A 17,741-nucleotide genomic window follows, 5' to 3' on the forward strand; every position below is an offset into this window, starting at 1 on the left:
AAATCACTAAGTGTCGACGCGTTGCTTTTTTTTTTTTTTGCAATATTTTTTTGTTGAAGGTCCCGATGCGTAAAACAGAGGTTCCGTAAGCGTGCGAAGCAAAATTTAAAAGTTGGGACGTTTAGGAGTGAGCGTATGCAAATGAGCCGCTCAATACTCAGTTCATAGCCGATGTCCCGAGGATCTTTACCAAAAAGAAATTTCTTTGATGACGCTACCTGTTCACGAATTATTCAACCGGAGGATTTTCGTGAAACACCCTGTATATACCGGGTGTTTCAGTTAAATCCCCGGGCTAAATAATTCGCGAACGGGTGCACCAATCCACGAACTTTCTTTTTTACAAGTATCTGTCCGATACCACCTACAAGCTGCACACCGTGTGAATGAGTGGGAGGCGCTCATTATTAAAATAAAAATGCAAATGAGTTTCGTAAAAAAGCGTAACTTCTGAAGCAGGGCTCTGTCGGCATTAAAATGGGTACTACCCCTTTTGAGACCTTCAATGGACACCTTTTAGAGAAAAATCTGCCACCGAAGCGGGTCATTTGTTGCAGTAATTAATTGGTTTCGGTTTACGTATTTTTGTCGCGGCTGGTCGCGGCGCAGCGCAAAAGGACGCTCTTTCACTCCCTTATCCATCAGTAAATTACGTCCTTACATTAATGAATTACACCAATGAATTACACTAATGAAATACGCCCTTTTGCGCTTCGCCGCGACCAGCCGCGACAAAAATACGTAAACCGAAACCAATTAATTACTGCAACAAATGACCCGCTTCGGTGGCAGATTTTTCTCTAAAAGGTGTCCACTGAAGGTCCCAAAAGGGGTAGTACCCATTTTAATGCCGACAGCGCCCTGCTTTAGAAGATACGCTTTTTGACGAAACTCATTTGCATTTTTATTTTAATAATGAGCGCCTCCCACTCATTCACACGGTGTGCAGCTTGTAGGTGGTATCGGACAGATACTTGTAAAAAAGAAAGTTCGTGGATTGGTGCACCCGTTCGCGAATTATTTAGCCCGGGGATTTAACTGAAACACCCGGTATATATATAAGCATTCCAGCGTTGCTAATAAGTAATAAGAGATAAACATAAATGTTTGTACTGACTGTCTCGTACGTGTTTGCAAGCCCTCAGTGACTCAATTAACTACAACACGTTGACGCCACTATTTTCGTTATATTAAAGGGATCGTGACGCTTTGATAGATGCGGTTGATTGCATCATGCGCGCATTTGACTGCACGTCAGAGTATTGAGGGAGGCAGAATTATTTTCCTACGTGTAGTAGTTAGCTAGACGCAGACGCCTGAACACACTTGGAATGTGGCAGCCGTCGAAGAAGCCAGACGTGTCACATTTAGACGAGTTGCGGTATTCGCGGTGCCGACTTTCTACATGTCTGCCGACTTTCTATGTGTCTGTTCCCTTTTTGCTACGAAACTTGGGATGCAGGTTCATGTACATGCACTTTACCTTTAATCCTTCTATAATAAGTAAGCACTTCTAAGTGATATACGCAAAGAACCCTGTTTGCGATTCAGTACTACCTAAACCGGCACATATGTTTGCACTTCGGAAGCACACTGTTTTTTGGTGCGGATTTCCTATATTTTTTGTTTACTTTCCTGCTGAGTTTATTGGTAGGCGCCTGATACACGCGAATCTGAGCTCCGTTGTGGCTCTAGTTCCTGGGAGCGAAGCGCGATGCATTTTTCGTGTCGCTGACACGGATTAACGCCGATATGCTCAATGGCTCCTTTTTCTACACAGCGTCCTCCATTACCGTATCCGTCGCTGCAGCGGAGCAGGTGGTGGAGGCTTCGGTCTTTGCGGTCTTCCTGCCGGAGGACGCCAGTTCAGAGACCCCCTGGAACTCCTGGCTTCGGGAGCCGAGGGTCTCGCGTGTCGGCCCTGCCACCCCTGCAACCGGGCCCTGGATGCCATGTTGCCCCCGACGCACTGGGGCCTTCCGGATGAAGCCGTCAGGGCCTTCATGCTGCTCAAGGCCCGTAACTGGGGCGTGGATGAAGCCCGTCTGGACGTTTCGCCCACGAGCACGACGGGCGGCCCAGACCTCCGTTCTTTGTTGGCTAAAACGTTGCACGAAGTCCAGCCCTGGTTCCACGGACCTCTGTCACGAGCCGAAGCTGAGAGAAGGCTTCAGGACTCCGGACACATGGATGGAAAGTTCTTGTGAGTTGACGATCTTTACATAAAGAAGATAGGGGACATACAGGGTGGATGCAGATAAAGTAGCCCCATATTTTCGCACATAGCGCGTTCTCTGCGTACCGTACGAACTACCAAGCGGAGCATGACGGTGCATTTATGCGATAAAAATCGATAAGAAATCGTGGTAACCAAACTCTGCGCAATAAAATCGTTAGCAACGCGAACTTCGCTCCGTGTATTTCCAATGGGACATGGCAGTGTAGCGCAGTTGCATCGCCCCACCGCTAGGGGTGGCACCCACGCAGAAACAAAACGAGATCTGGTACGCCTAGCGGTAGCTAGACGTTGCTGTGCCGTGACCGCCATATTGACTTATGCATGGGAAAATCGGGATGCACGGAGAGCAACGTTTGCGTGGGTAACTATTTTGTTACTTGGAGTTTGGTTACTACGATCTTTTTTGTCCGTTTTCATCGGATAAATACGTCACCCCGCGGCACCGGAAGTTCATGCGGTAAGCAGGGAACGCCATACGTGCATAAATGTGGGGCTACTTTATCCGCGCCCACCCTGTATATAACCTTCCATTTTGTCTTCATTAAAAGTACTATGAAGAAATTTTCCGTACCTCTTATACGTTATCTGACCTGGTTTGCCCGCCTGCTGATCCCATGATCGCGGGTTCAAACCTGAACGAGGGCGTTGACAACTTGGTGGAAGGGTACAAGGTGCTCAGACACGCCGTCTTCCGCGAGGGGACGTTAAATGTGGTGTGCCGTGTGTCGAGATTAATTAATGTGTCGGGCACGACCTACTAGATTATAACGACCATGTCATAATCAGCAACCCCTATGAGGAGCCCGTCCGCACGATCCGCTAGGTGCGCTACTCATCGGCACGCGAGATCTGCATCACGATTGGACGATGGAAATTTGAATTCTGAACGCGCAGAAGCGTATGTACGACTACCGTAGCAGACGACAGCAATAGCTCCTATGAAAACGCGTAGAATGATGATGGTAATCAACCTCAGAACGAAACATCTGTAGAATATCCACCGCTTGTACAGAAATACTAAGGTAAGCTGAAGTACAAAGTATTGTAGAAGTTGAGGAAGCAATAACTGGGACGATGAGTAGCGCCACCGCTACCTTCCCAAAATGCGGCGCTGGGAAGGGGCGCCTATGACATGGTCGTTATAATCTAGTAGGCCTGGTGTCGGGCAAAATTAATCCAGACACCCAACTATATACTCTGGCGTCGCTCATTATCACAGTTGTCTCGCGATGTAAGGCCCCGAATTATTATTATTATACTTTTCGAGAATCAAGTTTTTCGCAAAATACTTATCTACGAAAATAGCGTTCGCCTGGAAAGCCCACACCAGCACGTGTGGCGCCAGTTTTAGCCCGAGTGAAGATCTGCAACAATACAAGTCGCGAAGCGCTTCCTCGCGTCAGGGGATGTTGTGGAGGCGCAGCTGTTGTGCTGGCTCGTCGCCATTTTTATGAAGCTGTTTTGTTGAAGAGGCTCTCTTGCACCTCTTATTCGGAACGAAATAGCAAAAAAAAAAAAAAAAAAGGAACAGTACAAAGTCGTTCGCGAAACTTTATTACAATTTCTACCAGTTTCGTCATCTGCGCTCTGCGTCACGAACAAAATCGTTGATATCAAAAATGAAATGGTGGCATCTTTTCATTGCAGACGACAGCAGACACCTTCTTAGCAGATGACAGTGAACATTGGAAACACGCGTCGCGTATTGCGGATTTGTAAAGTCACAGTGCTGGAAATAAAGAATGATGAAAGCCAATGTGCATTAGAAAACAATTTAACGATCCGCAGAACGATAACATAATGGACTGATGTCAACCGGTTGACAAAACCCGTGATGGCGCTTTGGCGAGCCCATGTTTAAGGGGGGGAACAAGAATGGGAGAAAAGACCACGCTTTTCATTTTCAAAAGTGAAGCAGATTATTTTCTGATGTCGTTGGCTTCTCAGAACGGAATCCGATTGCCCGCCGTCTGCAATAAAAGGCTCCATTTGTTCCTGATGCCTTCGAAATGCAGAATCGATGATGAGGCGGCTACGGATATGGATACGGATTTGAGTACAGTTATGGATGCAGATATGAATGGGGGCATGGGCTGTATTGTTTTCGGACGCGTAGCGGAGCGTAAAGTGGATGATGGGACGTCGTAAAAAGACGGGAATGGTCGAAAGAGCTTGGAGTGTTGCTGTCGGTTTTTGCTTATAGGGGCATCCGTGTGCGGCGGGGCGACGGGCCGCATGCAGACGCGAGACGCAGACGTCATTATTGTTTTGACCCACGGGCGACTGTATCGCGTTTTATACGAGGGTGCTTTCCTTTTCTAACTGTTAGCAAACTTATTTAATTGACTTGTTGCGCGTCTTGAAACCAAAAGTTGGAAGCGTTTTTCTGCCCCACAAGCCGAATACGTCAAACCGACATCGACATCATCGGTCATTTTGATTGGTCGATTCGCGTGCCGTGCATGTTATCCGTTTCAATTTTCCGGAAAGCGGCACGCCTTTCTTCGAGTAAAGGAAGTATTATACAGCAAGCCCAAAGAAGAAGCACTTTTTTTTTGTCAGTGTGTATCGGGGCCAGAGTGTAAGTTAATGGCGGTGGCTGGTAGGACTCTTCCGGCGCATGGAAGCAGGCAATATTTCACGGAGACCTCACTCATTTATTACCTCGTATAACTGCGTCGTTTTTAAGCGGCACGGTGGCGCATGTCGTTTTCGAGACAATGGGAACCCCTGGTCGCGGACGAGTATCGAGTTCGAACAAAGGGACGACATTTTCGCGACAGAAGACGGGAGGGACAATGGCTAGCCGAGTCAAGTCGAGCCAGCGCGAGATAGGCAGAATTCGTCTGCGAGCCTTTATTGTGGTCGTTAAAGCAGATGCGGAGTGAATGTCGTATCGCGTATTTTATTAGTGCAAATGTTGTTTCGCGTAGCGAGGCTTGGTTGATGGAGCACTTTGAAGAACATTTCAGTTTCAAAGTTTGGACGATGCGTTTTGAAGGGATGGAGAACGTGATAAAAGGCGCTTAATGAAAGTGCGGGGACACGGCGCAGGCCTTGAGAGATGAACAGAGTTTTGGAATTGTATATCGTGTTTCACTTTACCCGATTATGATTTTTATTAAGCGGTTTGCGCCATGGGAAATGTATTATAAATAGTGTATTCCGTTCCGCATCGTTGCATCAAATAATGCAGTGGGTCGTATTCTTCAGACCCTCTGTCTATTTACGATTGCTGCAGACGAATATAGCGCACCGCCGTGCCATCTGTGAGCGCGATCAGGCGTGATGTTTGCAGACGACAAACATCGTCTGCTGAGATTACGATGCCTTCGCAGAAGACGAGGAGGATAGCCATGCATTCTAGTATGGTCGTGAAAGAATTTTCAATTTTTATCGTACGATATCACATGATAAGACAAGAAATAGCCATGGTTTTTACTTCTCTCTTTCTTTCTTTTCTTTTTTTCAGAGTGCGCGAACGGGACGACGCCAGCTATGCCTTGTGCCTGAGTCACGGAGGCTCCGTGAAACACTACAAGATCGACGTAGCGCCCTCGGGTGATTTTGCTATTCAGGATGGACAGCAGTTTCCCAGCCTTATGTCGGTGAGTGAAAAAAAAAAAGGGCTTATCTTTCCTTTCTCCCGAGGAAAGAAGAGAATAAATCACCATCCGAGAAAGAGATTAACTGTAGACTTACCCTGCTAAATCGAGACCTTTTTGCTTTTCTTATCTTTCTACTCCATACTTTAGTTTTTTTCGCGGTGGTCGGCTGAATGAATATCGATTGAGTAGCAGATTAAAGGTGCCGTGTGAAGGAAAAAAAAGAAGAAAAGAACGGATGGTTGGTAGGGCTTGGTCGAGTGTGTTAAGTGTGATGAAGCTTGTGGACTCTGTTTCGTGGAGTTTCCTTACCTGACGAAAGTTTTTTGGATTAAGGGGTAATCGAGACAGAGGGAACAACTATCAAAGCTCTAACTATTAGAAACGCCGACCCCGTTAGTGGCCAACCAGCTTCTATGGAAAATTTAGCAAGGAAAAAAAATCGCCAGAAAATAAGGAAGAAAGGATCGAAATCTCAACGATCGGAACCAAAACTGAACCCGAACCGGAAACCGCTAAAAATCCCTAGTTTTCGCAGAACCGGAACTGCACCGAACCAAATCTTTTTTTCCATCGCGTTGTACCGAACCGGAATTGAACCGAAATCAATTTAGGAGGTTACCGGTTCGCGTAACGGTTCAGGCGTAATGTGCGTTGTGAGAGATCAGGACTACGATTTACACGGCGGATTGAGCCGCGTTGCCAAACAAATTCGAAACCGAAACTGAACAACACGAAACTACAACCCAAGTGCGCGTGGTATTTCCTCCTCGCAGCTATGCGTTTGATTAGTCGTGTTAGTTTCGAGGTCGTTCTTTTGGCAGTTGTATAGGCTTTCTTGTACGCAGTTTTCGTCGTCCAGCAACCCCAAGTTTTCATTTTGGACTGTGAAAATAGCGGCCGGTCCTTGAGCAGGATATGACAGGATGCATACGATGACTGAACATAGAGAGTAGAGTATGCTACCGTAACGTTGTACCTGAAATGCATATCTGTAACACGCAGTGTTGCTGTGAAGCACTGCTGTGTCGACAATAACAACAATACAAGTACGTACATTTGTGTTGTTTGAGACCTTGTAAGGATGTGCTTGCTTTTAATTCATTTCAATCTGCTCAAAAATCACTTTCCTGAACCGGTTTAAACCGGTTCGAACCGATATTTTGCGCTGCTGCGGAGCTGAAGCCGAACCGAACTGAACCGAAAAAAAAAAAAAAAATAACGGTTCCAATTCCTGATTTTATCTAGATATTTGTTTTGTCTGACACGTGTATGAAAAACATTGTATCGCTACAAAAACAACTTCTAAAATACATCTATCAATATGTCAATCTTATTCTTTTTTTTTGTACGGTTTGTACGGTATGATAAGATAGTCATCCCTTATAAGTAGCCAGTAAGTAGTCATGCCAGATAAGCAGTCCCTTCATTGGATAAATCTACGTGCATAATAAATAATCCTGTGGTTATAATTATGGCACGAAGAGCTGTCAGTAATAAATTCAGACCGCGTATTCGAGAACGCGAAATCAGAACTAATATTTAAGAGCTTCAAAACAAAAATCTCTTCACATCGTAAGGTTGTGGCTAAAGGACTTCTTAACTTTCCTTTTAGATAGCTTAACACTCTTCACCATTTTTACTTCGGCAACAAAATGAGTTCATAATGTGGAATCGACAGCATAGTGAAGAAAACAAGTTGTGTAGTTCGTTCTGCACCGAAGTAATAATAATGGTAATTCATCGTTTCGGGTGTTATAGCGACGGCATAGAATACACTACATATCAACAGGAGCGTATATAAAAACAGCAAATATGAAAATTGAAGCTGCGGTAAGAGCAGCCTTCGCATCGGTGCTTTCGAATTGGCAAAACCCTTCTAGGAATTAAAAACACCGCTGCTATTTCGCCTTTCTCGGCTTCTTTCTAACTCTTTAATTACTCCGATGGATGGACTTTCAATTAAGAAAATTTTCCGAGCGCTCTCGGAATTCGCTTATGTCCTCCTCGCCTGTTTCGTTGCGACATCTGGCATATCCCTCTTGCGCGGTCGCTGCTTCGATTAAGCGTGTGGCCATACGGATGTAACTGTTTCTCTGTTTTTATGAGATGTATATCCTTACGCAACTTGAAAAAAAAAAAAAAAAGAAAGGAAAGGAAGAAAGTTTTATAGCGAGTTTCGAGAAATGGAAGAGGGGGAGCAGATTCGAAGAATGTTCTTCGTGGAGAAATTAGTTTACCCTTTGATTCTTTATTCGCGGTGGAAAACTTCGAAGTCATTTGGTCGCGGAGAGTGCGACGAACTCTTCCGATGTTTTGTGGTGCGGGAACTACTTTAATTGGCGGAGTAAAGTAATTTTCGTAGATATACTCTCTCTCCGCGTGCCTTTAATCCACAGACCCACACTGTGGCGTCATAAGGATAGTTGCCTCGAGACGTAAAACTCCGAATTAATATTATTATTAATAATAATATAATGCCGTGCATGAATATAGGGACATGCCTATAGCGTCCCAGTCCTACTTTCAGTTGTCGAAAGTGTTTTATTGGATTCAGAACTGTCGAACCGAACCGAAAAAAAGAAACCGCTATTTTGGGCAAACCGGATTTTGAACGTAGACCTTAATTTTATTTTTCGTTCCGGAGCAAACCCCGATTACATGTTTTCGGTGCAAGTGGAAAGTTGGGGCATCTGGAACTCAAAAGGTATACGTTCCGGAAAGCAGTGTGATGTATCATCCTGAAACCGGGCTTCGATTCACACGTCGCCAGTGTTCTTACGTCGCCGTTCGGTGTTTAGAGTTGTTAAAGAATGGAGGAGTTCAGAGCCTCCCACACCACTGGTCCGCTTCAATCGTGAGCACGTGCACGGGTCGATCCGAAACCGGTCCACGGAGGATATCATAGATTGCGCCTGTGTTGACGTCACAGCTAGAACCGGTTCGAACCGGTATGAACCGTCGGACCGGTACGAAAATTGGAACGAAAAACGTTTCGGTTCGACACCCTGTTCAGAACTGTTGAAAGCCACAGAAAAGATACTTACCTTTTTACAAGCTTGTGTCACGTATTTTTTTCGCACATTGACGTCGTGCAAAAATATAGGGACACTCGAAGTTTTGTATAAGTGCATTTTTGTAACACATGAAAAGTAAAGGACATTGCGTAGGACCCCTATTGGTAGCAATAACGCCGAGGAGACGCCGTCTCAATTAGGTTGCGTGTGGTGTCGATATCGATGGACTCCCACGCACCCCTTACTGCTTCTTTGAGCTCTTGGCAGGTACCGTACTGGCGTCAGTGATAGAGAGCGCAGTAGACAAAGGACGGAGACAAGGGACAGGACTTACGCTCCTGTCCTTGTCCCTTGCCTCTGTCCTTTATCTACTGCGCTATGTACTGTAAACGTTATGTACCAAGGAGCCCAACTCGTTACCATACTGGCTTCTGGCGTCCGTTCGATTGAACCCTGTGCACAAGGATTCCCCAGAGCTTTCCAATGGGTTTAGGTCAGGGCTATGAACTGGCCAACGCAGGTCCGTCACTTTCTTATCCTCCAGCAATGCACGGATGAACTGGCTCACGCGTATTGCAGCATTGTCTTGCTGGAAGATCCTGAGGACGTCGACGACGAAGAAAACATTGGAGGACTGTCTGACATGCTACTCAGTCCATCCTATACAGCTAAACGTAGGCGACACGCCCGTGCTGCAGAAGGCACCCCAAACACGACTGATCCGCTGCCGAAGTTTCGTTTGGAATTGAAAAGCCGGTCCTTGCGCAAATCCCTCCAGTAGTGTCGGAAGCCGTCAGGACCATTCAGGTTAAGCTTCTTCTCATCGCTGAAGATCACCTGAAGCGTGAAACCCTAGGAGGACACGCCTATGGGAAGAGGCCTTGCCTTCGTCCACTCGGTGCTGTTGTGTCGTCGGGCAAAGTCCACTCGAACGCGCTTGTGCGAATCGGTGGTCTTCGTGGTAAATCTTGGTGGGGTAAATCTTCGTGGTCTCCTGGACTATGTCTTTCTTACAGCGAGTGGCCCTCAGGAGGCAGTGCGGGGCGCAGTTCTGCTTCCAGCGGCATGGCGGGTACGGTGCTGCTAGACAGGCGTCGTCCTAGCCCCTGGTCACGCGTGGACAGCTTCCTGAGCTTTCCGGAACTGTATTTTTTTTTAATTCAGTGTTAGCGCCGCGAAGCAACTGTAGCTATGTGCGGCGTACAGACGTGGACAGATGGAGAGAGGACAGCAGGAAGGAGTGGGGGACAAGGGGGTTAGTATGCGTCCTGGGCCGACTTCAGGGGGAACTGTGCCGACAGTCGTCCGGAAAGTCTTCGGAAGACCCAGGGAAAACCTCAGACAGCACAGCCGGTGACAGGATTCGAACCCGTGTCCCCATTTTGACAACCCTTCTTGAAAAAAAAAAAAAAAACAAGAGAGAGAAAGAGAGAGAGAGCCTGATGCAGGTGCGCCGCGATGCGCCGAAGACTCAGCGCGACTGTATGATAGGCTTGGCCTTGGTCGTTCTCGATCAGACGGCACCCACGGGGCATTTCTGCGTACGAACACCGACAACCGACGTGTAAGACATACGTGCCTGTTGTCATACTTCCCTTTTTTATTGTAACATTTGAGTTTGTTGCGCAATCCACATAGGTGTCCCTATAATTTTGCACCGGTTCAGCTTTTGAAAGATTGGGAAAAAAGAGTATTATATAAAAAATATATTGCCATTTCCTGCGGTTTTCAACCACGCTGAATCAAATAACGCAGCTCTGACGATGTGAAATCGTGAGTGGGACGCGATACCGTCACTTTGAGGAATTGTCCCTATATTCGTTGCACAGCACTGTATTAACTATTGCTCCCTCCGCACTGGCACAGTGGATGCACATTTCTTTTCGACGATAGTGTTTTTTTTTTTTTTTTTTTTGACCGCATGACAGTGACCACTTGATCAAAAATTTATCGCATATAAACGCGTTTGGCACAACACCCCCAACGCAGCTTATTCTTTTCTTCTTTTATGTCCACTTATGTAACTACTCGGAGAACAATCGCTCAAACCCTGTTATAGCGATTTATTCAAACACATGTACAGCGAACGAAATTCGTACAAAGAGACCTCGTCGAGAGTGCTTCGCGGAGTAACGTCTTTCCATCTTCACTTCAACCTTGCTTTATCAGTCTCCTTTCCATTCCTCGAAAGGAGCTTCACTAATGAAGAGCACGTTGACTGCGGCGCCTCCTAACAATAACAGCAGGAACCACACCGTATCTTACATTTATTACATTCACTCCCCCGCTGCAGAAAGACTCGAGCAAACACCCACACGCGGGGAGAATATTCAACCACACTGACGAAAGGTTCCTTTTGTGTACCTTCCACTCGCCTGCGCGTGAAGCAAATTTGCGTCAGCCAGCACAGTAAGTGATATGCCACTTCGCCAGCAGCGTATAGAAATGAAAAAGAAAGGAATACCACATCGATTGGATGAAATCGGAGAGAGACTTATTTTGCGGCGCGGAGTAAAAAATAGAGATGGCGCTGACAGCTAGATGTCGTAAAAAAAATCTCACCCGTCGAGAGAGTACCCTTGTATATAGGCAATTTTCACTCGTCGGAAGAAAACAGGGATCTTCCCTTTTCGATGTGATCACGCTTTTAGGCTTTAAGAAGTAAATAAGGAAAAGGAGGGGGAAATAAGGCGCCACGGAGGTGTCTCTCGCTGATTTAAATTGATCTAGCTCTGGAGTAAGCAGCCTTATGGGTGGCTGACTTGATTTTGTTTGTGGAAGATTTATGGAGGAAAAAATACCTGCATAGCTAATGCGAGTAACCAGTCGTGATGAGGTGATTGATGAGTCTCGTCGGGTGATGAATTCTAATAAATAAACTACGCCACCTAGAATCACGCGGTCAACGGCATTTGTTCTTACTAGGTTTTTCGCCACCTCCTGATGCGCGTGTCATGTAACCCAAGTTTAATTATGTAAATGTTTGCGAACTGAACTCGGAAATTTGCCAAGTAAAGGCCACCTTTTACGCCACCAACATGAAGAGCGTGCCGAAGTTACCCAGATTCATTATAATTGACAGTGATATTCGGGATCTATCCTATCGGGAAAATAGCCGAAGATCATGCTTCTCGGGGCACTTGAGTATAACGCGCGAGGACTTTTTGAGCGCAATCGCTGTCAGTCCGACGGGAGGAGGTTGGAGACCCAGCCCATAGAGTGATAGTAGAAAAATTCACAGTTCACGACTAACACCCTGGGGAAAACGTGCGTCCTGGACCGACTTCTAAGGGAACTGTGCCCACATGTGTCTGAAAGCGTCTGAGGGAAACCCAAGAAAAATCCCCAGACAGCACAGGCCGGGACCGCGGGATTCGAACCCGGATACCTCCCAGTGTCGATGTGACATGGCACGCACGCTAACCACTGAGCCACGTGTGCTGGTTTCATTGGACCACCTTCCGATGCAACGGTCCTGATCTATACGGCCAATCGCCACTCGTCCATTATAACATTGAAACTTTTTTTTTTCTTCTTCTTCTTCTTCTTTTCTCCCCACAACTGTTACTGTGTATCCACACGAGGAACATCCTCACGGAAGATTCTAAAAACGAAGACAGTGCTCAGAGAAGAGAAGTTCCGTCCCGTGTTATGTTGAGCATTCACACGGTGCGGAATATCGGGAGTGGCGAACTTAGTGGCAGACGACACTTATAGCAGACGACACCGTCAGCGTCTTTCCTGTCGTCTGCTACAGAATATCTTGTGGCTGTGTCGCAGTATATTCCCCACGGTTAGCGGTGTATACGTGAACACTGGACGCGTTGAGCGCTCGCGCTCAGAAAGCTATGACGTTTTTCCCGTCCTCTGCTTCCGCGGGGAATGTTGCTGGTGTGAATACACGGTTACGGAGGCTCTACACCGCTGTCGACACTGGACCTCCATAAAGCTTTCGATTAAAAAAAATGCATAGATCACCTACACACATCTAGTACTCGATGAAACCCGCCCAGCTCCTATGCTTGCGGAAATATCAGTGTTATATATAGTATACCTTTTTCCAAATCCTTTCGAGTAAGTTACGACGTCAAGTTGCGAGCGGCTGTATATAGACCTGTTCCTTTCCCAACAAGAGAGGGAAACAGGTTGCCCGGATATTGATAACAGGTCGGAGTTTTCGTTGGGAAATGAATGATGGAATGAACCTCTAAAATGAAAAGGCATCCAGAAAAAGAAAACCTTTCTCGGTTGCCGCTGAGATCTGTGCGTTCTCATTAATCAACACTGCCACGTTGGGTGCCAGTGTGGTGGATGAATTTTCTCTCCTAGTGGATGGGGGGGGGGGGGGGGGTTTCGACCCTGGGAGCTTTCTGACAAGTATGATGGACGGCCAACGTCCATTGCTGCCGTCCCGTGTACGAATGGCGGGAAATAATTAATGAGCCTTCATAACATGCTGCATGGCGGAGGATGTAGAAGTACTTGTAATATGACTCTCCTTTCTCCGGGACCGAAAGTAAAGGTACGGGAAGTTTGGGCAATTTTCTCAGTTATTACTACTTCTGCGTAAATTCGGGTTTGTAATATCAGCGGGTTTTATTTTCTTTCGAGCGAGAGATCGGTGAAAATCTGGTGATATCTATTCCGAACTCGAAAGAGCGGTGACGTTGACATATGGTTTACCCGGCGGCGTTTGTCGCATGTTTCTATAAGAGCGTGCTGTTTTCGAGATTCATAGTTAATAGACACAGTTAATGGTTTAGCAATAAGAAATGCTAGTGATATCTATTGATTGATATCTAAAATCTGGTGATATCTATTTGGAAATCGAAAGGCTGATGACATTGACATACGGTATAATCGGCTGCGTTTTTCGCATGGTTCACTGTAACAAAATATAGAAGCCGACACTGAAGATTTTTGTTTAAGTTTAATTTGTACAAGCTTTCGCGTGGAGGTCCACGCTTCCTCAGGCTTCCTCACGCACTGCTATGAATTTTTATTAGTCATCAGAACATTTATTATTACTAAACCATTAACGTTATGTATTAACTGTGACGCCCGGAAAGAGCACGTTCTTATACAGTGAACCATATGCGTATACGAAGAGGGGAGTCAAGTCCTGTAGATCACATAAACAAAATATAGAAGCCGACACTGAAGATTTTTGTTTAAGTTTAATTTGTACAAGCTTTCGCGTGGAGGTCCACGCTTCCTCAGGTACCTTTGGTACCTTTATCCTTTACTTATACCTTTACTGGCACTACTTATACTGGCACTACTTATACTACTTATATACTTTACTGGCATTACTTATACCTTTATTGGCACCGTTATCAAACAAGCGCAATGTGGATAGTCATGTAAGACTGACTGTAATAGTAATAAGGAATGTATAATTGCGTTTATAACTGCACGGTGAAATGTTCTCGAATTCCCACACCAAACGGACACGTTTTAAACTTTTCTGGAAGTTTCGCTAAAATGTTCTCGAAGCTATCCTCCTATGAAGCTATATGGTCTCTGAACTGTAGGTACCTGAACGCTGTGTTTCCGTTCTGCCATTGCAACAGTACGTGCAGTCCTTCTTTCCCAATGTGCTATGCGGCGAAGCCAGCATGTGGGGGATGAAACGGGCGCTCTACCGATTGCGCCGATGTTGGTGAGAACGGACACGTAAGTAGAAGTAACTTTGAACAGTTAAAATTGTGTTTGAAAGGTAATTTCATAACTCGAACTACGTTTACTACGTACTACGGAAGACGGAGAGGTATCGATGTATCGATAGCGGCTGTTACGACTTCATTCGATTTTCTGTTCATCCGTTCGTTACAGTGGCATAAAAGTCATTCGCGGCTCTCCCGAATGCGGTTTCCGCTTCTCTTCTCAATCGCATTTTTTATACCGGATTTGCCGTCTCTGGAAAGCGAGCAAAATTTCATTTCCGTTTCATCGGTTCGTTTCCGGCTGAATTACGATTCATAACGGTTCGCGTGGCAAACCCTGAGAGCCAGTGTCATCTGGTTAGACGTGTGTCGTCCGCGAAGTTATTGTTTCCTTCTTTTTTAAAAAAATCTGTTTCGTTCCCAAACTGAATTATGTGTTTCTTGTTGCGAAAGGATTGAGTGAAATGCCTGTAAAGTACGCTTCGCTGCGGGTAGAAAGAGCATGTGGCAGAGCGGCATTTACGGGCCATTTGCAACCGATATGTATGTACGTATTCTCGAGTGCAAAACGTGCGTTTGTGGAATGCCCGGATGTAGTACACTCTATGCAGTTTTGCGACCTTACTAGAAAGCATGACAGTGCATATTTAGGTGGTTTTGTTTTAGTCTTAGCCAGTGTCGTAATCGTATTTGGTCGCTGTATCTGACAGACACCCAACAAAATAGGTAAGTTGATATATATCTGCTACACGTTGACTTTTTCGTTCGCTAATCTGTGTGGGTTCCTCGCCAATTTTCTCCTTTCACACCTGGGTTGAACGAATCTCCATACCGATATTTCCCGAAGGAGACCGACGCCTTTAAAACATGACCATATTAACCTCTGTGAAGCGGGTTAGGGTCCTGTGGCTACCACGGGGAAACGTCCCATGTCATCATCACTTCTGCATCCATTTATTTATTGTTGTTGTTGTTGTTAAAACATGACGAACTGCTTGATGAACCGCCATTTTTCTCAAACTATCACCCTCAGATTACTTCATTGCAGCTAAGCAGCGACGTGGACGGGCAGAAACACGCAAACCGACTGCTAACTCACAACTAAGGTTTGTTCACTCACTCACACTCACGCACGCACTCACTCACTCACTCCCTCGCTCACTCACTCACTCACTCACTCGCTCGGAGCCGGGTGTTAATACATCTGCCAGTTTGGGAGGAGGTGGGTTCGAATCCTACCACCGGCTGTGCTGTCTGAGGCTTTCCCTGGGTTTTCCGAAGACTTTCCAGGCGAATGTCGGCACAGTTGCCCCTGAAGTCGTCCCAGGACGCATATTAAACCCTCTCTCCCTCACTCCTTCGTGCTGTCCTCTCTCCATCTGTCCACACCTGTACACCTCTCATAGCCACAGTTGCTTCGCGGCGCTAACACTGAATTTTTTTTTAAAAATCTGCCAGTTTGGCGTATGTAGCTCTTACCACATGTCAGGGAAATGTTGTAAACCACTCCTTCGATGCAGTCAACAAACTGTTTCTCGTGTTTTATCACTTATCATCAGGCAGCCACACTTGCGTGAAACTGGTTATCTCATTGTTCTTATCTTATATTTCTGTCTATTTTGTAACTGTTATTTACCCCTGCCTTTAAAGAGAGAGAGAGAGAGAGAGAGAGTGTGTGTGTGTGTGTGTGTGTGTGTGTGTGTGTGTGTGTGTGTGTGTGTGTGTGTGTGTGTGTGTGTGTGTGTGTGTGTGTGTGTGATATACACCACAGTTGTGAGTTGGCAGTCGGTTTGTGTGTTCCCGTCCCTCCACGTCTTTCTGCTGCTCAGCTACAGTGAATCGATACCAACTACCCCATCTCTCTGTACGCTTGTTCAGGTTACTTTGACTGTATCACATTGTTTCTCATTGTTATACCGCAAATAAAACCCCGCGACTCGCGATAAAACAACAGGTCAGACAACGAAACAGACCGCCACTCGAGCTGACCGTATATATATCTTCGACCTGAGCGTACTCACCTCTTCGACCCAACTTCTCACAGCCAGCTATCGTGTGTGTGTGTGTGTGTGCGCGCAACAGAGGCAATGGGAGAGGCAATAGCCCGAAACGCTGTGTCCCGTCGTATTTGTTTATGGGCCACCGCAAGAGGGCGCTGCAGGAGGGAAAAAACAGCTGCTAAGCTTCCCACAACGCAACGAGAGAAGAATGAAAATGACACGCTCTTCCCTTTCTTCTTTCCTATTAGCCCTTCTTTCCCCTTTAAATGTGGCCTCTTTACGTGGGAGACACTTAAATACCCGGATCATCTTCGAATTTGCGGTCCCAATGCCTGGATGTGAGCCCGCACGTTTATATCGGGGGGGTTTTTATATCGTCTTAGGCGTCTCATATGAGCCGGGTTTGTGGCCGGTATTATTGCCGTTTTTTTTTCTTCTTTCCGCCGTATTTTATCGGGGGTTATTTCGTTGCGTTTATCGCTGTCGGTGTCGTTTTCAGGTGCTTACCGTTGTCTGTTGGGGAGATTTATTTTATTTGACGATGCAGCATGGTGGGTCCAGCGTTGATGGACGATGTCGGTCGTCCGTTCAACTACCGCGGTGCTGGCGATTCGGGTCAATTTGTGTCTCTGTGCGGTATATGATTGCTTCGTTGTTTCGTACACATTTCGTCGTGATTCGATTTGCGGTTGAAGCGATGGGGGACGGATCAGCAGCTCTGCAACTGTGAGACTGCGAATTTTTTCGGAGTTTTAAAGGGGGTTATAACACTTTGATAGATGTTGTTGGTTGCATCGTGCATTCATCGCGCACGTACGCAAAGAAAAAAAAAGAAAAAGAAACGAATAAATCAAGGAGCGATTACAGCTCATTCCCTAAACTTTGTGTTAATCGTCAACCCTGTGTTAGCAATGGCTCTACTATGTGACGCTGCTTGACGAGAAATATCGTTATCCTGCATTTGTGAAACGGGGGTAGACGAAAGGAAAAAAAAAAACGGGGGCAAAGTCAGTCAAACCGCCGTTGTAGCTATTCCGCAGAAAAAAGAAAATTAATGAAGATGGAAAAGAAGAAGGGAAGAAAATAAATAAAAAATAAAATAATTGGGAAGTAAAGAGGATGAAGAAAGAAGAATAAAATAAATAAAAGAAAAGAATGCAGATGAAGAAAGAAGAATAGGGTTGACGATTCAAGCCAAGTTTAAGAGAAACCAA

The 17,741-nt window shown here is 45.9% G+C and overlaps 1 protein-coding gene across 1 annotated transcript in view; it reads left to right on the forward strand.

Moving 5' to 3' along the window:
• The window catches only part of LOC135390825 (tyrosine-protein kinase SYK-like), a 65,666-nt gene that overhangs the window by 15,570 nt on the left and 32,355 nt on the right, over nucleotides 1-17,741 (forward strand). Inside the window, exons 3-4 of the mRNA XM_064620753.1 lie at nucleotides 1,781-2,203; nucleotides 5,712-5,847. Coding sequence (XP_064476823.1) covers nucleotides 1,781-2,203; nucleotides 5,712-5,847 — 559 coding nt within the window. The remainder of the gene's footprint in view (nucleotides 1-1,780; nucleotides 2,204-5,711; nucleotides 5,848-17,741) is intronic.

This window comes from Ornithodoros turicata, chromosome 4 (genome assembly GCF_037126465.1).
Source record: "Ornithodoros turicata isolate Travis chromosome 4, ASM3712646v1, whole genome shotgun sequence".
NCBI classification, from domain to species: Eukaryota; Metazoa; Arthropoda; class Arachnida; order Ixodida; family Argasidae; genus Ornithodoros; species Ornithodoros turicata.